Raw genomic sequence first — 21,268 nt, forward strand, 5'->3', positions numbered from 1 at the left:
CCTCAGTACAACCAAAGTAGAATGTGGAAACGCACAGCTCCAGATTCAGGGACAGTTTCTTCCCGGCTGTTATCAGGCAACTGAACCATCCTACCACAACCAGAGAGCAGAGCTGGACTACTATCTACCTCATTGGTGACCCTCGGACTATCCTTGATCGGACTTTGCTGGCTTTACCTTGCACTAAACGTTATTCCCTTATCATGCATCTAGACACTGTAAACGGCTCGATTGTAATCATGTGTTGTCTTTCCGCTGACTGGTTTTCACACTTCTTTACCTTTTGCCTGATGGGAGAGGGGAGAGGAGGGAGTGGCCGGGGTGAGACTGGTCCTTGATTATGCTGCTGGCCTTGCCGAGGCAGCGTGAGGTGTAGATGGAGTCGGTGGAAGGGAGGTTGGTTTGCGTGATGGTCTGGGCTGCTGGCCTTGCCGAGGCAGCGTGAGGTGTAGATGGGGTCGGTGGAAGGGAGGTTGGTTTGCGTGACGGTCTGGGCTGCTGGCCTTGCCGAGGCAGCGTGAGGTGTGGATGGAGTCAATGGAAGGGAGATACACAAAATGCTGGAGTAACTCAGCGGGACAGGCGACATCTCTGGAGAGAAGGAATGGGTGATGTTTCGGGTCAGGACCCTTCTCCAGACGGGTCTGTTCGTGTAGGAAGGAACTGCAGATGCTGGTTTACACCGAAGATAGACACAAAGTGTTGTAGTAACTCAGCGGGACAGTAGAAAATTGGTTGGCGGACAGGAAGCAAAGAGTAGGAATAAACGGGTCCTTTTCGGAATGGCGGGCAGTGACTAGTGGGGTACCGCAAGGCTCAGTGCTGGGACCCCAGTTATTTACAGTGTATATTAATGATTTGGACGAGGGAATTGAATGCAACATCTCTAAGTTTGCGGATGACACCAAGCTGGGTGGCAGTGTTAGCTGCGAGGGGGATGCTAGGAGGCTGCAGAGTGACTTGGATAGATTAGGCGAGTGGGCAAATGCATGGCAGATGCAATATAATGTGGATAAATGTGAGGTTATCCACTTTGGCGGCAAGAACAGGAAAGCAGAGTATTACCTGAATGGTGACCGATTGGGAGAAGGGGAGATGCAACGTGACCTGGGTGTCATGGTGCACCAGTCATTGAAAGCAAGCATGCAGGTGCAGCAGGCAGTGAAGAAAGCGAATGGTATGTTGGCATTCATAGCAAGAGGATTTGAGTTTAGGAGCAGGGAGGTTCTGCTGCAGTTGTACAGGGCCTTGGTGAGACCGCACCTGGAGTATTGTGTGCAGTTTTGGTCTCCTAACCTGAGGAAAGACGTTCTTGCCTTAGAGGGAGTACAGAGAAGGTTCACCAGATTGATCCCTGGGATGGCGGGACTTACATATGAGGAAAGACTAGATAGACTGGGCTTGTACTCGCTGGAATTTAGAAGACTGAGGGGGGACCCTTCTTCAGACGGGAGGTTGGTTTGTGTAGGAAGGTTTACCCCAGCACTTTGTGCCCATCTTCGGTTCAAAAACATCACCCATTCCTCCTCTCCAGAGATGCTGTCTGTCCCCCGCTGAGTTACTCCAGCATTTAGGGTCTTGGTTCGTGTGATGGTCTGGGCTGCTTAGTTAGTTAATTTGGAGCTGATTGACCAAAAATAGGAAGAGGCTAAATTTGAATTTCCTTTTGCGATTTCACAGCCGGGGGGGGGGGGGGGGGGGGGTGGCTGGGGAAACCATTTCGAGTCGGCATTGCCTCATTTCACGGTTTAAGCCGGTTAGCGTGCAGCATCTGATTCACGAGCGGTGCTGAAAGATGCACGAACTGGCATGAGATTCGCCAGTCTGACATCCCCCGCCCGTCTGCACAAGGAAAACAAACCCTCCTTTCAATCCGCATTCTGACCTCTCCTCACACAAGCGTTCTGCCCAAAACATCCACCTACATCAACACGCGCACAGGCCAATCGGAAGAGGCTCATTAGGCAAAAATAAGAAAATTGTTATGACCCAATCCGAATAATTGACATTGAGATGTGCTCTCGGTTTCCTTTCTTTGCTGAAAATCACCGAGAAAGACAAAGCAACTTCGAGCTAAAATTAGCCCGCAGGACACCCAGCTCTCGAGATGTCTATTGTTTCCAGACAACTCCGGCATAATTCCTTCCCCAGCCGACACGACACAAAAACCCCTTCCATCGCCTTCAATCATGGAAGTGATAATCAGTGTGATTACAGAGTGTGGACAGGAAGGAACTTGAAAACCTGAAGACGGACACAAAACGCTGGAGTAACTTCAGCGGGACAGGCAGCATCTCGGGAGGGAAGGAATGGGTGACGTTTCGGGTCGAGACCCTTCTTCGGTCCGAAGAAGGGTCTCGACCCGAAACGTCACCCACTCCTTCTCTCCCCCGAGATGCTGCCTGTCCCGCTGAAGTTACTCCAGCATCGTGTCTATGATTACAGGGCAAGCTTTGAGGGTTTTTTTTTCTCTCTGCTGTGATATTTTATTGGTCTCCCCATTGTGTTTTCTCTCCACTTTCTTTGAGGTGTTGATTTACATGGGCACGGTAGTATTAGAAAATATCTGCAGATGCTGGTACAAATCGAAGGTACAAATCAGTCTGAAGAAGGGTCTCGACCCGAAACAATAGACAATAGACAATAGGTGCAGGAGGAGGCCATTCGGCCCTTCGAGCCAGCACCGCCATTCAATGTGATCATGGCTGATCATTCTCAATCAGTACCCCGTTCCTGCCTTCTCCCCATACCCCCTGACTCCGCTATCCTTAAGAGCTCTATCCAGCTCTCTCTTGAATGCATTCAGAGAATTGGCCTCCACTGCCTTCTGAGGCAGAGAATTCCACAGATTCACAACTCTCTGACTGAAAAAGTTTTTCCTCATCTCAATTCTAAATGGCCTACCCCTTATTCTTAAACTGTGCCCCCCGGTTCTGGACTCCCCCAACATTTGGAACATGTTTCCTGCCTCTAATGTGTCCAACCCCTTAATAATCTTATACGTTTCGATAAGATCTCCTCTAATCCTTCTAAATTCCAGTGTATACAAGCCCAGTCGCTCCAGTCTTTCAACATATGACAGTCCCGCCATTCCGGGAATTAACCTAGTAAACCTACGCTGCACGCCCTCAATAGCAAGAAACGTCGCCCATTCCTTCTCTCCCGAGATGCTGCCTGACCTGCTGAGTTACTCCAGCATTTTGTGAATAAATACATGGGCATGGTGTTCAGGGAGCGATAGATGACTGTACAAGTGGAGAGTCTTTCAACATGAGACATTGAACTTTGAGGCTGCAGTCTCATCCGCCCCATATTCAACACCAACACACGAGCACTGGCTAGCAGGAGTCACTCTGCAGCTCTGTCGGCTGGACCCTTGTTCCAGAACCAGGGGCCACACAGTCTAGGAATAAAGGGGAGGCCATTTTAAAACTGAGATGAAAAAAGACTTTTTCACCCAGAGTTGTGAATTTGTGGAATTCTCTGCCACAGACGGCAGTGGAGGCCAATTCAGTCTGAAGAAGGGTCTCGACCCGAAACGTCACCCATTCCTTCTCTCCTGAGATGCTGCCTGACCTGCTGAGTTACTCCAGCATTTTGTGAATAAAGGCCAATTCAGTGGATGAATTTAAAAGAGAGTTAGGTAGAGCTATAGGGGCTAGTGGAATCAAGGGATATGGGGAGAAGGCAGGCACGGGGTTACTGATTGTGGATGATCAGCCATGATCACAATAAATGGCGGTGCTGGATCGAGGGGCCAAATGGCCTCCTCCTGCACCTGTTTTCTATATTTCTATGTAAATCCCCCCTCCCCATCCAGATACGTTTGGGTTTATTCTTGTCGCATGCACTGAAATACAATGGAAAAACTTTGTTTTGCATTCACCCAAACAGATCAGATAATACTATACATAAACAATCAAGTCAAACTCAGGTCTGAAGGGTTCTAACCCAAAATGTCACTTATCCATGTTCTCCAGAGATGCTGCCTGACCCGCTGGGTTACTCCAGCACTCTGTGAAACGTCACCTATCCATGTTCTCCACAGATGCTGCCTGACCCGCTGAGTTACTCCAGCACTCTGTGAAACGTCACCTATCCATGTTCCCCACAGATGCTGCCTGACCCGCTGAGTTACTCCAGCACTCTGTGAAACGTCACCTATCCATGTTCCCCACAGATGCTGCCTGACCCGCTGAGTTACTCCAGCACTCTGTGAAACGTCACCTATCCATGTTCTCCACAGATGCTGCCTGACCCGCTGAGTTACTCCAGCACTCTGTGAAACGTCACCTATCCATGTTCCCCACAGATGCTGCCTGACCCGCTGAGTTACTCCAGCACTCTGTGAAACGTCACCTATCCATGTTCCCCACAGATGCTGCCTGACCCGCTGAGTTACTCCAGCACTTTAGACTTTAGAAATACTATGCGGAAACAGGCCCACCAAGTGCGTGCCGACCAGCGATCTACCCATACACTAGCATTATTCTGTACACTAGGGACAAATTGTAATTGTACCGAAGCCAATTAACCTACAAACCTGTACGTTTTTGGAGCCTTTGTGCCTTTTATTTTTTTGAAAACCACCCTTTGCAGTTCCTTGTTTCTACAAACTCGGGTATAACTCAACGTTAGGGACGGGATGGAGATGTGTTATGTGCAGGTAGATAAGTGATGGACTTGGCATCATGTTCGGCAGGGGCATTGTGGGCCATAGAGGGAGTACAGAGAAGGTTCACCAGATTGATTCCTGGGATGGCAGGACTTTCATATGAAGAAAGACTGGATAGACTCGGCTTGTACTCGCTGGAATTTAGAAGATTGAGGGGGGATCTTATAGAAACTTACAAAATGCTTAAGGAGTTGGACAGGCTAGATGCAGGAAGATTGTTCCCGATGTTGGGGAAGTCCAGAACAAGGGGTCACAGTTTAAGGATAAGGGGGAAGTCTTTTAGGACCGAGATGAGAACGGTTTTTTTCACACAGAGAGTGGTGAATCTGTGGAATTCTCTGCCACAGAAGGTAGTTGAGGCCAGTTCATTGGCTATATTTAAGAGGGAGTTAGATGTGGCCCTTGTGGCTAAAGGGATCAGAGGGCTTGGAGAGAAGGCAGGTACGGGATACTGAGTTGGATGATCAGCCATGATCATATTGAATGGCGGTGCAGGCTCGAAGGGCCGAATGGCCTACTCCTGCACCTATTTTCTATGTTTCTATGTTTCTATGAAGGGCCTGTTTCTGGTGTTGTACTATGTTCAATGTACAACAGATTGAGCAAAGGGGTGCATAAACTTTGCAGAAGACAGTTCTCAGAATTGGAGCGCATCAGTTGTGACTTTATTGGCTTTACCTTGCGCTAAACTTTATTCACTTTATTCCCTTCATCAACTATCCGTACACTGTGGACGGCTCGATTGTAATCATGTGTTGTCTTTCCGCAGACTGGTCCGCAGGCAACAGCTTTTCACTGTACCTCAGTGTACGTGACAACTAAACTAAACTCCTCAGCTCGTTCCAGGTGCCCACCACACCTCTGAGTGAAAGGTTGCCCCTCAGGTTCCCATTAAACCTTTCCGGCTCTCACCTTCAACCCGTGTTGCGATCAGTGATCAAGTAACCACAGCAATTTCCCATCAAAATACCAAGCGCCATTTCATTAGCACAGGAGAAAGGGTTATTAAAAACACAAAATAATTATGAACTATGCGGCTCGAGTCCATCGCTCGGCGGGAAGAGGTTCCTGTGCAAGAATCTCAGCAATCAGTCGCCAGGAAATGGAGTCATTAAAAAGGAAAATAAATTACTAAATCCAAACACCGACCAGTGTCATTTTCTTAGCATTATCTTCAACGTGCAGCACAGGCCACATTTGAAATTATATTTCCTTTTCTTAAAAAAAATAGAAGAAAAATAATCACTCATGACTAACACAATTGTACTTAATCAAACGGCTAAATACAGTAGGAAGGCTTTCTTCCTCCAATCCTCCCCGTATAAAGTGCCACTCGATGACAACTATTCAGGAGCTCAAAGAAAATAGACTTCACCATTCTCATCACCAGCTGCAAATCAAAAATACCTCCAAAAATAAAAACTATTTTCAATCCGTTTGAAAAGCTTCAAAGTTCCTCGACAATGTAGTTCCACCCGCCTTACAATCAAAATACACAAAGACAAAATTAGTGGTTGCGTCCGGTTAAATAAAAGATTTCAAATCTGAAACAACAAACAATACACCGGCTGAAACATTACAACGTCCTTCGGTCCCGACATGAAACAGGGCCCAGATCTCTATCTCACCGCTATCCTCCTCCAATGGTCCAAAACACGAGAATCCAGATTTGTGTTCCCTGTAAAAATCACTGCAAACGTCAAGTTGCCACCATTTTGAAAAGCTCTTGACATCTCCCTCATGTCCTGATAGCTGTGGCGGCTGCAAGACCCCGAATGATTGATTAGCAGGACTAGATGTTACGATCCCTCAGGCTTGCACTACAATTGACTGGTGTTGTTCTTGGGGGTGACCACTAGGTGATGTTGCTACCGTTCAGACACATCTTCAGTTGTGTACCTCGACGTCACTGGGTGTTTCGGCCTTTTATCACAAGACACCCTCAGTCGAGGCAGGCCCACCTGGGTGTGTGTCTTATGGTTAGCCTCTAGATGGTCACGTGGCAGCCCAGACAGTATCTTTTCTTTTCAGCCACAGCCAGTGAATGCTCCGTTCGGCGGCATTTGCAAGTTCTTTGATTGCCCTCTGACTCCAACTTCCCTCAGGAGCCTTGCAGTGGAACTGGCTACAAAGCCCCTGCACCCCACCTCCACTGGACGCACCCTTACACTCCAACCTCGCTCCTCTGCCTGGACTGCAAGGTTGGTACATCTCAGCCTTTTCCTTTCAAATGCCTCATCCACAGCCTCCTCCCGTCCCTGTATAAATCACTGCAAACGTCAAGTTGCCACCATTTTGAAAAGCTCTTGACATCTCCCTCATGTCCTGATAGCTGTGGTGGCTGCAAGACCCCGAATGAAGCATGTGGGCAGCAGACCAGTGACTGAAAGTCGGGGGAAAGGTTGGATTGAATCTGGTTCATTGCATGCTAATCCTGTAATACAGTCCACATTAACATCCCACCCAATTCACTGATCACATAATCAATGCACAAAATAGGGTTGACTAATAAAACTCAGGTACCGCCTGGTTGAGGTTTTCCAACTTGGGTCACAGGGAGGCAGGAGGAAGTCTAGTTTAGTGATACATCGTGGAAACAGGCCCTTCAGCCCATCGATCATCCATTCACCAGCTCTATCCTACACACTAGCATGGCGGCCACAGCGGTAGAGTTGCTGCCTCATAGCGCCGGAGACCCGGGTTCGATCCCCGTGACCTGCGTGGGTTTTCTCCGAGATCTTCGGTTTCCACCCACATTCCAAAGACGTACAGGTATGTTAATTGGTTTGGCGTATGTGTAATTTGTCCCTGGTGTGTGTAGGATAGTGTTAGTGTGCGGGGATCGCTGGTCGGCGCGGACTCGGTGGGCCCGTTTCTGCGCCCGTTTCTGCGCTGTATCTCTAAACTAAACACTAGGGTCAATTTACAGAAGCCAATTAACCTACAAACCTGCACGTCTTTGGAATGTGGGAGGAACCGAGAGAAAACCCACGTGGCCACAGGGAGAACGTACAAACTCCGTACGGACAGCACCCGTGGTCAGAATCAAACACGGGTCTCTTGCGCTGTAAAGCAGCAACTCTACCGCTGAGCCATCCAAGGTATGAATTCACAAAATGCTGGAGTAACTCAGCAGGTCAGGCAGCATCTCGGGAGAGAAGGAATGGGTGTCGCTTCGGGTCGAAACGTCACCCATTCCTTCTCTCCAGAGATGCTGCCTGACCCGCTGAGTTACTCCAGGATTTTGTGATACCTTCGGGTTCTGTAGAAAATTTATTTAGTTTACCGAGGTACAGTGAAAAGCTTTTTTGTTTGTTGCGTGAAAGACTACGAAGTCTAGTTTACCCCAACAGCTGCTGACGACATTCTACCGCTGCACCATAAAGAGCATCCTAACACATGGCATACCTGTGTGGTACCTCAGTTGCACAGAGGCAGAGAGGAAAGCTCTTCAGTGGGCAGTCCATAGAGCTCAGAGGACCATCGGAACACAGCTACCAGCCTTGGAGGGCATCTACAACACACGATGCCTCAGAAAAGCCACCAGCATCCACAAAGACTCTTCACACCCCTGCAACAGTCTGTTCGAACGTCTACCATCGGGCAGACGATACAAGGCCTTCTACGCCCGCACCTCCAGACTCAGGAACAGCTTCATCCCCAGGGCCATAGCTGCTATGAACCGATCCTGCTGAGCCGGATGGTCACATCGCACAGTGAACCGGCACAGATCTACTTGCACTTTATTCTGTTTTAAAACTGTTCTAATTTGTTTCATTGGGTTGTTTAAATTAATACTGACTAGCTAATTAAATGATTGCATCGTATGGGAGGCACATTCCCAATCTCGTTGTACCCCTGTACAATGACAATAAAGATATATTGTATTGTATTGTACACATGATGACGATCACACTGTCCAGAGTGCAGATGCAGGATGAAGGGCAAGCGTTTAGTGCAAGATAGAGTCCAGTAAAGTGCAATTATCGATTGTCTGAGGGTCTCCAGTGAGGAAGATGGTAGCTGAGGAAGGCTCTCTAGTTGGTGAGAGGATGGTTCTGGGGTGGACCCTTGGTCTGAAGTGCGTGTATCTACGTTGCTTCCATCCATGGCCATGAGCTGCAGCAAACGCCTTATTCAGAAGATGACCATTTAAGTATTATTTGGACACTCGGGAAACTACACACACTGCACAGAACTGTATTTGCTCCATATTCTGACTGAAATGCCACTGTACTGCAGCAGGCAGTGAAGAAAGCGAATGGTATGTTGGCATTCAAAGCGAGGGGATTTGAGTGTAGAAGCAGGGAGGTTCTGCTGCAGTTGTACAGGGCATTGGTGAGACCACACCTGGAGTATTGCGTACAGTTTTGGTCTCCTAATCCGAGGAAAGACATTCTTGCCATAGAGGGAGTACAGAGAAGGTTCACCAGATTCATTCCTGGGATGGCAGGACTTTCATATGAAGAAAGACTGGATAGACTCGGCTTGTACTCGCTGGAATTTAGAAGATTGAGGGGGGATCTTATAGAAACTTACAAAATTCTTAAGGGGTTGGACAGGCTAGATGCAGGAAGATTGTTCCCGATGTTGGGGAAGTCCAGAACAAGGGGTCACAGTTTAAGGATAAGGGGGAAGTCTTTTAGGACCGAGATGAGAACGTTTTTTTTCACACAGAGAGTGGTGAATCTGTGGAATTCTCTGCCACAGACGGTAGTTGAGGCCAGTTCATTGGCTATATTTAAGAGGGAGTTAGATGTGGCCCTTGTGGCTAAAGGGATCAGGGGGTATGGAGAGAAGGCAGGTACGGGATACTGAGTTGGATGATCAGCCATGACCATATTGAATGGCGGTGCTGGCTCGAAGGGCCGAATGGCCTACTCCTGCACCTATTTTCTATGTTTCTATGTACAGCCCGAATTATCGAGCAGCACTGTTGTGCCTAACTAAACAGGAATAGCAACAGTCTCATCAGCATGAAACACTATCTCAAACCTCACTGGGATTGCTCCAGTGGCTATTTCATCGGGCTGGAAAAGGGCAAAGACTTCAAACCTCACAATAGAATTTTATTCTGCGTGCATTAGATTTAGATTTTTTTTTAGATTTAGAGATACACATTTAGAGATTACACTTCAGCAGAAAATGACCGATGTAGCAAGAAGTTTGAAACAAACGGCGAAGGAAATTTAGAGGGCAACGTCTTTTATTTGATTTGTTCAAATCTGTGTCTAATTGCCAGTCCTTCCTAGTTCTCCCACTCGTCTTCCTGTCACCTGCTACGCCCTATCTTTGTCCCGCCCCCTCCCCTGACCGAAGAAGGGTCTCGAGCCGAAACGTCGCCCATTCCTTCCCTCCCGAGATGCTGCCTGACCCGCTGAGTTACCCCAGCAATGTGCGTCTCTTTCAATGTCATTGGGCTGAAGTCAATCCCCGACGGCATTCATCAGTCCTGTCCTTTACAAGCTGGGGAGCAAAGCATTCAGCCGAGGCACAGAGGAACGAGCCGTGACCATTCACGGGCAAAAGCAGCAGGTGAGACAGGGCACTCTCCGTGCTCGCGAGCCCAACGCCAACATTTGCAGGCAACCATAGTTCACGCACAGGAATCGCCACGATAAGATGCCACGTGAAGAAACCCCAGACCTGGGGCAGGACAAGGGTTTGAAGCAACAACGGCAGTGGCGCAGCGGGTAGTGCCGCTGCCTCACAGCGCCAGAGACCCAGCTTCGACCCTGACCTCGGGTGCTGTCGGTGTGGACTTTGCACGTTCTCCCCGTGACCGCGCGGGCTTCCTCCCACATCCTAAAGGTTCGTTGAAACAAGGAACCGGAGATGCTGGTTTACAACAAAAAAAACCCGACAGAGTGCTGGAGTAACTCAGCGGGTCAGGCAGCATCTGTGGAGAACATGGATAGGTGACGTTTCACAGAGTGCTGGAGTAACTCAGCGGGTCAGGCAGCATCTCTGGAGAACATGGATAGGTGACGTTTCACACAGTGCTGGAGTAACTCAGCGGGTCAGGCAGCATCTGTGGAGAACATGGATAGGTGACGTTTCACAGAGTGCTGGAGTAACTCAGCGGGTCAGGCAGCATCTGTGGAGAACGTGGATAGGTGACGTTTCACAGAGTGCTGGAGTAACTCAGCGGGTCAGGCATCATCTGTGAAGAACATGGATAGGTGACGTTTCACACATTGCTGGAGTAACTCAGCGGGTCAGGCAGCATCTGTGGAGAACATGGATAGGTGACGTTTCACAGAGCGCTGGAGTAACTCAGCGGGTCAGGCAGCATCTGTGGAGAACACGGATAGGTGACGTTTCACAGAGCGCTGGAGTAACTCAGCGGGTCAGGCAGCATCTGTGGAGAACACGGATAGGTGACGTTTCGGGTTGGGACCCTTCCTCAGACTAATCTGCAGTTTAATTGGGCTTTGTAAATTGTAATAGTGTGCAGGAAGCCGATGCAAATGTGGGACAACAGAGAATTAGCGCGAACAGGCGATTGGCATGGACTCAGTGGGCCGAAGGGCCTGTTTCCATGCTGCCTCTTCCAATCAAGGAATTCCATAGTGAGAACATGCAGTAGGACAAGTGAACAGACAAGAGTTTTAATTAAAAACTTTACTTGCATTGTATTTAACAGATTGTGTAGAACGATACAAACATTGCATTACAATTTCAAATCACATTAACACGTATTTACTGAACAATATTTAAAAAAAAGTGACACATGTTCCATTGAACAAGACATTTCACTCCAACATAAAACCACTGTCAGAGATCGGCTGCCGAGACTTTGGAATGCTGGGCTGCCGAAATATTTGACAACTTACAACTAAAACGGTGGGAAAGACAGGCCTTCAGAATTTCCATCAGGGACCGAAGGCCGGTAGGCAATTTGAACAATTCTAAACCCTAGATCTGGAACAGCAAACCCTAGCAAAGGAAGAAGACATTGCCTTGCACTGAAGGGCGGTCCTCAGTGCATCTCCTCAGAGGTTATGTTCTGAGGTCCTCAGTACATTGGGGTCCAATTCAATGGGCGCCAACTATCCTGAGCACCTCATCCAAGCAACACTGCAAGTGCAAGCCAAGGCTGACTAGATACTGAACCGCTAAGGGCACCAACTCAACGTGATGCACTCCAGTGACCTTTGCCTACAATGTGCCCCAAAGCCAGGTGATCCAGATTTCCTTTCAACGTGCAGAAAGATAGCCATGGTAATGCGAGGCGCTCACTGGAACCACTGGAACTACTGAAAAGCATGGACCACGTCTTCAAACTGCAATGCCGTCCATCACACGGAAAATTGACTACTGCGCTCAAACCCTCGAAGAACCACTTTGTGTGAGTGGAGACTGACCCGCAACTCACTTGGCAGCTACACAACAACCAAAAAATGGTCACTGTTGCAACCAATTTCATTTTGCTCCTCAGTCAACATCTAGCAGTGCGCGGAAAAAAGGGAGGCTTTTCTGCTGAAACTGCCATTTTGAAGGCATTACAAAAAATTATCAAAGTTGCCATTAAAATTCATAAAACGCTGAAAGGTTAATTAAATTGGCAGGGACCGGTCTCTATGGCAACACTGCAAACATGCCCATGAAAGAAGAAAGAATGGCCCAGCAACAAAGCAAACCTCTTACCTGGCATGTAAACAAACACCATCTTATGAAAGCTGTGGTAAAAGTCAAGGAGAAATTGATTTTTTGCACTTGTGTTTTAAGTGTTTGAGCGTTTGTGTTTTAACAACTTTAGAAAGATTAGCAGTCTCGACAAGGTCCATTTGCACCATTTAAAAAAAGACAATAAGGAAATTACAAATAGGTTAAACTGGATTTTGGACCCATCAGATATATTGGAATGGCTTCTGAAAACATTATCTTGTAGTGAGAGTTGAGGACCGTGGCCAGAACACAGAACATCTAACACTCGTCAGCTCAGTGGTCCATGACTATGAGCTAAATAAAATCGTTCACAGCTTTAAAGGGATAATTATCTCACACACTTATCACTAACTGCAATCTTACGAGATTGACTTCTCAATTCAATCTCAGCAGCGCAAATATTCACCAAGAGCTTCGATGCCAAAACCATTTCGTAGAGTCTCTTTGTGTGGGAAGGAACTGCAGATGCTGGTTTAAACCGAAGATGGACACAAAACGCTGGAGTAACTCAGCGGGACCGGCAGCATCTCTGGAGAGAAGGAATGGGCGACGTTTCGGATCGAGACTGAAGAGTCCGCACCCGAAACGTCACCCATTCCTTCTCTCCAGAGATGCTGCCTGTAACTCCAGCATTTTGTGTCTGCCGTCGAGTCTCTTTATTGGCAATCCAATTAGAAATAAAGATTTTCACTTTTCCAAAAAAGGGAGGCACGTGCACATTAACAAGCAACTGTGATTATGGACTTTGTCAAAAGACCGACTGTTACGTGTCAAGAGAGTGTTGTAAGTGTGCCACAGGGCCCATGCAGTCCTGTCCAAATCGCCAAAAGGCAATGCAACCTCTGGCTGAAACCCAGATGTTAACGGGGGAACACTCATTATAGTTTCAAGCTTGCGTCTTCTCAAATGCCCTCAAACAAGTCGTAGTTGTAGTGCTGGCTTGGCATGCACAAGGCAGCCTGAATGTGTGCACTGTTATAGCTTCCAGCCCTCCTTAGTCAACGGAATAAAGAGATGGAGTGAGGAGACAAGAGGCATTGCTTCCTCAGTAGCCTCAACACCTCCAGTAATCAAGCAACTGCTTTGGATTTGCCAGTAACCACTGCAGATTAGAACGCTCGTTTTTTTTCCCCCAAATGAAAACCTTCCATCTCTCCTGCCCAAATAAAATCACAAGAAACTCTTCAAAAACTATTTACAATGTTCTAGACCCCTGGACAACACAAGTAGCATCTTGTCAGAATTAGGACGGTCATCCCTCTTACAAACTCAGCCACACAATATCCCTGCTCTCCAATCCAACCGTCCCCAGAACACAAGGAAACCCTTCTGATTCCATCCTTTCGACAGCCCAATTGACAAATGTCATTTAAAAACAAAAAATGGAATGATTGCAGTCAAAGCGGACTTTGAAAAAAGTTCCAACAAGGAAAAAAATACATTTAAATAATAAAACACACTAAATCCACAATTTAAAAAACATATTGCACAATATATAGTGTAAACAATTAACGGTCTGAAATATCAACCAATTTGGATTACTCCATTGAGTAATAGTTTGCAATGACTTAATTAGTTCAGTCTCATAACAGCAAAGGAGATTCCAGCTTCATCGGATGTAAACAAAGTTTAGGCTTGCCGCAGGTAGGTGGAAAGAGGTTTCTGAGTGGGCAGCCTGGCAATAGGCTGCAAAGAAGCGCCTGACCCCTGAGTTTAAAGTCGATGCTACCTTGCCCCCGAGACAGGGGGTCTCGAAACGTTGACGGCAGCTTTCACAGTAGAGTTTGAAGACAGTTCAGTGCCGCCTGCCACAAGCACCAGCGATGCTACAAGAGTCTCTTGCTGTTCGCCGAGACCATCTGGGCAGAAATGCTGGATCGGGAGACCGGGAGCGGCAATCTGTCCAAACCTAAGAGAAAGAGAGTCGACCAGAATTAGAGCCGCAACATTGGTAAATTCAACGGCAGGTGAAATCTACTGAGTGTCGGATGTGTATTTTGCTGCGTGAATTAATCAAATGAAATTGTAGCTTTTGAATTCCTTAATCAACTTCAGACTCTTTTGCGCATGCGGTTTCATAATCCTACTGCCTGTTGGGACAGCAAACGCAATCCACGGAAAGTCGTCTTGTTGAGTCTCATTGTCTGTAACTCATTTTCACCTAGCCCACAATGAACAATGGCCCGTTTCCTTTATCATTATTACTTTTTTGCATATCATTCATTTGCTCTATATCACGGTCTATGTCTCTGGTTTCCCTTTCCCCCCCCGACTCTCGATCTGAAACGTCACCCATTCCTTCGCTCCAGAGATGCCGCCTGACCTGCTGAGTTACTCCAGCTTTTTGCTTCTATCCATGGACTCCTCTCACCTACCGGCAGGCCCTTGGCACAATATTAACGCAAGCACGATTTGCACGTAGCCACCTCTGCAAGATTCCACTAAAGAGGCTGCAATTAATTATCGCGGGGCTTGGGTCGGCCCGCCGCGGACCTTTCACCGTCCGGCGCGGCCTGGAATAGGCTGCGGGATTTTCTCTGCCCGGCGGGGGCTTCAATGTCGGGAGCGGCGGCGTCTTCGCCCGCCCCGAGTCGCGGGGCTTGGGTCGGCCCGCTGCGGACCTTTCACCGTCCGGCGCAGCCTGGAACATGGCAACTTCAACCGCCTGACCGCGGGAGAAGAGAAAAGACATTCTGGCCTTCCATCACAGTGAGGAGGTGACTGGAGGAGACTCACTGTGATGGATGTTCCTTTTTGTTTGATTGTGTGTGTTATTGCTTGTTTTTATTGCTCTTATTGTTGGACTGTGGGTAATCTTTCATTTCACTGCACATTTATGTGTGTGTGACAAATAAACTTGACTCATGTCACACAACCATTCCACGATTTTGAGATCCATGAGAGACTGTCAGAATCAAATTTGCCTTTCCTGTTAATCAGTGCACATAACTTACTTCCTTGATCAGCGATAAGTCAGAGGCTGGAAGAGTTGACAAGTCTATTTGAAAGTAATCTTATCAAAATTTATTATAAATAACTTGGGACATTTTTTCCCCAGTCAGACTACATTGTGATCAAGGTGCACCCCACTGTGATTCCAGGTCTGGTCAAGCCCGGAGATTTTTCTTGTGTGTAATCTTTACATCCAGAAATAGAAGTTGATTATTTTAGAACACAGGATTTGAGTCAATAATGCGAGAGTTCTTTCCATATTTTGGATTCATTCCAGTTGGTCCAAATAAAAAAAAAGAGGTTAGTTATTGTGAAACTTGGCTCTTGGTCAAGTAAATTATTCAGATAAAGGAAAAAAAAAAGAAAAATTGAAAACGAAAAATCAAAAGGCACATTTGTCAACTGGGTGGCTAAGTATCTGAGCAGTAACTGTACAATATTTTTGACTGTTTTTACAGATAAAGCAGGTTTAAACAGTTGGTTGAAGTGGCTGTAATATTTTAATCAATAGCAAACTGCAGTGTTTGGGTGGGCTGCCATTACAGTTCAGAGAAGCCATAATACCTGGTAAATATTTACAGTTTAGTTTAGTTTAGAGATACAGCGCGGAAACAGGCCCTTCGGCCACCAAATCCACGCCGACCAGCGATCCCCGCACATTAACACTATTCCACACACACTAGGGACAGCTTTCTTTTTATAATTTGACCACGCCAATTAGCCTACAAACTCGTACATCTCTGGAGTGTGGGAGGAAACCGGAGCACCCGGAGAAAACCCACGCTGGTCATGGGGAGAATGTACAAACTCCGTGCAGACAGCACCCGTGGTCGAGATCGAACCCGGGTCTCTGGCCCGGTGTGGCAGCAACTCTACCGTTGCGCCACCGTGCCGCCACTAAACACAATTGACACGACTTTCTTAAAGGGACCTTCAATGAAACCAAGAGGCTACAATAGATCATCAATACGTACAGTACCAAGGATGGGAAAGGGAGAGGGCAAGACAATAGACAATAGGTGCAGGAGGAGGCCATTCGGCCCTTCGAGCCAGCACCGCCATTCAATGTGATCATGGCTGATCATTCTCAATCAGTACCCCGTTCCTGCCTTCTCCCCATACCCCCTGATTCCGCTATCCTTAAGAGCTCTATCCAGCTCTCTCTTGAATGCATTCAGAGAATTGGCCTCCACTGCCTTCTGAGGCAGAGAATTCCACAGATTCACAACTCTCTGACTGAAAAAGTTTTTCCTCATCTCAGTTCTAAATGGCCTACCCCTTATTCTTAAACTGTGGCCCCTTGTTCTGGACTCCCCCAACATTGGGAACATGTTTCCTGCCTCTAACGTGTCCAACCCCTTAATAATCTTATACGTTTCGATAAGATCTCCTCTCATCCTTCTAAATTCCAGTGTATACAAGCCTAGTCGCTCCAGTCTTTCAACATACGAGAGTCCCGCCATTCCGGGAATTAACCAAGTAAACCTACGCTGCACGCCCTCAATAGCAAGAATATCCTTCCTCAAATTTGGAGACCAAAACTGCACACAGTACTCCAGGTGCGGTCTCACTAGGGCCCTGTGCAACTGCAGAAGGACCTCTTTGCTCCTATACTCAACTCCTCTTGTTATGAAGGCCAACATTCCATTGGCTTTCTTCACTGCCTGCTGTACCTGCATGCTTCCTTTCAGTGACTGATGCACCAGGACACCCAGATCTCGTTGTACGTCCCCTGTTCCTAGCTTGACACCATTCAGATAATAATCTGCCTTCCTATTCTTACCACCAAAGTGGATAAGTGGGCTTGCTGCGGATGCCAAATCACTCGCGTTCACTGTTGACCCCTGGAGTTAAGAATGAACTTGTTTTGCTGCAAATCTGCTGCTGCCGAGAGCGATCTGAGGAACTGTTCTGATCCCGAACAGTGAGGGACCTATGCTGTGGCAGCAAGTGGAGCAACACAGCAAAGGCCCACGCAGGGGAAAGAAGGACGTACAGAGCAGGCCATGGCCACAAAACATCCACAGAAAACGTTGGCAGCTGGCTACGTTATTCAGTGACAGACACACAAAGCTGGAGTAACTCAGCGGGTCAGGCAGCATCTCTGGAGCAAAGGAAGAGGTGACGTTTCAGGTCAAGACCCGGTGGATTAGCAGGCTGTCAGAACTCGAGATGTCTCTGGCATTCAGAAACGTTATAAATTCAAAACGATTAAACCAATGTAAAAATAACCAAAACAACCAAACTCAATTATTGGGCAGCAGAGTGGTGCAGCTGGTAGAGCTGCTGCTGCCTCACAGCGCCAGGGACAACGGGTGCAAAATAACCCATCTCTGTCCCTTTGCAGGATAAACAAGTGGGCAAGAATTTGACTGAATGGGGTATAGTGTGGAGAGATGTCAGCTCATCCACTTTGGAAGAGGTGACAGAGGCCAAGTCCGGATCAGTCATGAACGCAGACAGGTTCGAGGGCAGTCTCCAGTTTATCCCCGAGTGTATTCACCCTGGAGCCTGGGGACAGTGAGCTCCAGGTTCAAGAGCAGCCTCTTCTCAGTGACAATCTCTTGAACTGCAACCCTCCCTCAGCGTCGAACGACTATGGACTTTGCATAAGAAGTGTAAGAAAATAACTGCAGATGCTGGTACAAATCGAAGGTATTTATTCACAAAATGCTGGAGTAACTCAGCAGGTCAGGCAGCATCTCAGGAGAGAAGGAATGGGCGACGTTTCGGGTCGAGACCCTTCTTCAGACTGATGTCAGGGGGGCGGGACAAAGGAAGGATATAGGTGGAGACAGGAAGATAGAGGGAGATCTGGGAAGAGGGAGGGGAAGAGAGGGACAGAGGAACTATCTAAAGTTGGAGAAGTCGATGTTCATACCGCTGGGCTGCAAGCTGCCCAGGCGAAATATGAGGTGCTCTTCCTCCAATTTCCGGTGGGACTCACTGTGGCACTGGAGGAGGCCCATGACAGAAAGACCAGACTGGGAGTGGGAGGGGGAGTTGAAGTGCTCAGACTTTGTATAGATTGCACCATGTGCTTTGGGTTGTATTATTGCCTGGGTAACAAGAGTAGAACTGATCATTGGAGAATATTGGATTGGTACGTGGAATCTTTACTTGCTTACAATTTAAGAAGTGCCCCTACAATCCACTTCATTAACCACCTCATACTGGCCCCAATAACATCACTCAGCCCGACGCTAATCTTCGTGGAACTGCAGATGCTGGTTTACACCGAAGATAGACACAAAATGCTGGAGTAACTCAGCGGGACAGGCAGCACCTCTGGAGAGAAGGAATGGGTGACTTTTCCGGTCGAGACCCTTCTTCAGGCCGAGAGTCAGGTGAGAAGGAGTCTAGAGATATGGACGATTAAGGCATGAAGAGGACAGATCGAAGCAGACAGTAAGGAAATGTAGAACGGTTCAGTGTCAGCTATGGGAAAGGTGACAAGGAGGCATACAATCGGTAAAATTAGTACGGACAGTGAAACTAGTTGGAGAACTGGGGTGGGGGAGGGACAGAGAGAGAGGGAAAGCGAGGGTGACGTTGCGCTATTGAGGGCGTGCAGCGTAGGTTTACTAGGTTAATTCCCGGAATGGCGGGACTGTCATATGTTGAAAGACTGGAGCGACTAGGTTTGTATACACTGGAATTTAGAAGGATGAGAGGGGATCTTATTGAAACGTATAAGATTATTAAGGGGTTGGACACGTTAGAGGCAGGAAACATGTTCCCAATGTTGGGGGAGTCCAGAACAAGGGGCCACGGTTTAAGAATAAGGGGTAGGCCATTTAGTACTGAGATGAGGAAAAACTTTTTCAGTCAGAGAGTTGTGAATCTGTGGAATTCTCTGCCTCAGAAGGCAGTGGAGGCCAATTCTCTGAATGCATTCAAGAGAGAGCTGGATAGAGCTCTTAAGGATAGCGGAGTCAGGGGGTATGGGGAGAAGGCAGGAACGGGGTACTGATTGAGAATGATCAGCCATGATCACATTGAATGGCGGTGCGTACAGGCTCGAAGGGCCGAATGGCCTCCTCCTGCACCTATTGTCTATGGACTTGAAGTTAGAGACGTCAATGTTCATACCGCTGGGGTGTAAGCTGCCCAAGCAAAATTATGAGGTGCTGTTCCTCCAATTTGCGTTGGGCCTCACTCTGACAGTGGAGGAGGCCCAGGACAGAAAGGTCAGTGTGGGAATGGGAGGGGGAGTTAAGGTGTTTGGCAAACTTCATGTTACAGGTTCAAAAAAACCCTTATTTAATGAAAGAAAGAAAACCCTGCCATTTGGCATCTCGGACAGTCCGTCCAAAACAAAACACACAAATACCTCAAACAATCGTGGTCAACTTACTGGTTCAGCAATCTGTACAAATTATCTTGATCAACTTAAAAATACCATACAATTAGTTATATTGTTGTTTGCTTTTGAAGTGCACGCACCACCTCCCCCACCTTACGATACAGAATGGCTTTGTAAAACCGTACCTACGTGCCAATGTCAACTCTTTTCAGTAGGTGGGTACGGGCTGCTAATCGCGTGGTGCGGGCGAGGCGCTTCGTTCCCTCCTTATCCCGGCCCCTCGGAATGAGCTTGGGCCGCCATTGTATTCAATTTGTTGACAATGAGAGATTAGCAATGGCTCCCAGAGGGGAAAGCTTTTCACAGCAGCCTTTGCCCAGAGGGACCAGGCTGGGATTGTAATGCAGGACAAACGTCACATCTCACCGATCACGTGGCCAGGGCATAGTTTAACCCCGCGGCGATTCATTTCACTCAGCGAGCCAGTGAAACGGGAGTGAAGGTACACACACGGAATTCGAAGAAGGGTCTCTCTTCGCAGTAACTGCAGGAGGCATTTATAGAAAACTAGTCTCTAAATAAATCATAGCACTATCAGTGACCTCAGAAGGCAGTGGAGGCCAATTCTCTGAATGCTTTCAAGAGAGAGCTAGATAGAGCTCTTAAGGATAGCGGAGTCAGGGGGTATGGGGAGAAGGCAGGAACGGGGTACTGATTGAGAATGATCAGCCATGATCACATTGAATGGTGGTGCGTACAGGCTCGAAGGGCCGAATGGCCTCCTCCTGCACCTATTGTCTATTAAAGCCGATGAAGCATTTTAGTTTAAAGGTAGACACAAAATGCTGGAGTATGATGATGTAAAAATCCTTCTCTCCTGAGATGCTGCCTGACCCGCTGAGTTACCCCAGCATTTTGTGTCCACCTTCGATTTAAACCAGCACCTGCAGTTTTTTTCCCCTAAGCATCTTAGTTTAGTTTATTTTAGAAACACAGCACGGAAACAGGCCCTTCGGCCCACCGAGTCCGCACCGACCAGCAATCCCCGCACAACAACACTCTCCTACACACACTAGGGACAATTTTACATTTATACCAAGCCAACTAACCTACAATAGACACAAAAAGCTGGAGTAACTCAGCGGGACAGGCAGCATCTCTGGAGAGAAGGAATGGGTGACAACTCGGGCCAAGACCCTTCTTCAGACTACAACCCACAAACCTGTATGTTTTTGGTTGCAATAACTACCACCATAACTAATGGCAACCTTACTAATAATAGAGGTCAGTCCAGAATCCGTAACTGAAGACCAGATCTGGGTGCCAAACCAACAGCAATGGATAGGAAAGGATGCATGGATAGGAAAGGTTTATAGGGATGTGTGCCAAATGCAGCAGGTGGGACTAGTGGAGATGGGGCAGGTTGGTTGGCGTGGGCAAGTAGGGCTGAAGGGCCTGTTTCCCCGCTGTGTGACACGAAAAGGGCTCATCACACAAGTCACACTTTTTCTCAAAGGAGCTCCAAGTGATACGATAGATAGAGAATTTGGACTATTTGGCACTGAACAAAAACAACCTCCATTTGTTTGAAGAGATGTGCCGTTATTTCAAGTACAAATCAATAGTTGAGAATGGGTTGGGTAACACAGGCCATCACATTAATC

General features: G+C 47.6%; 1 protein-coding gene across 2 annotated transcripts in view; it reads right to left on the bottom strand.

Annotated features, from left to right (window-relative positions):
- Positions 1-12,925: 12,925 nt before the first annotated feature.
- Positions 12,926-21,268, bottom strand: part of lmbr1l (limb development membrane protein 1-like) — a 66,163-nt gene continuing 57,820 nt past the window's right edge. For both annotated transcript variants that reach the window (XM_078431546.1, XM_078431545.1), the window contains exon 17: positions 12,926-14,255. In XM_078431546.1, coding sequence (XP_078287672.1) covers positions 14,173-14,255 — 83 coding nt within the window. In that variant the 3' untranslated portion in view covers positions 12,926-14,172. The remainder of the gene's footprint in view (positions 14,256-21,268) is intronic.

This window comes from Rhinoraja longicauda, chromosome 42 (genome assembly GCF_053455715.1).
Source record: "Rhinoraja longicauda isolate Sanriku21f chromosome 42, sRhiLon1.1, whole genome shotgun sequence".
Classification (NCBI taxonomy): domain Eukaryota; kingdom Metazoa; phylum Chordata; class Chondrichthyes; order Rajiformes; family Arhynchobatidae; genus Rhinoraja; species Rhinoraja longicauda.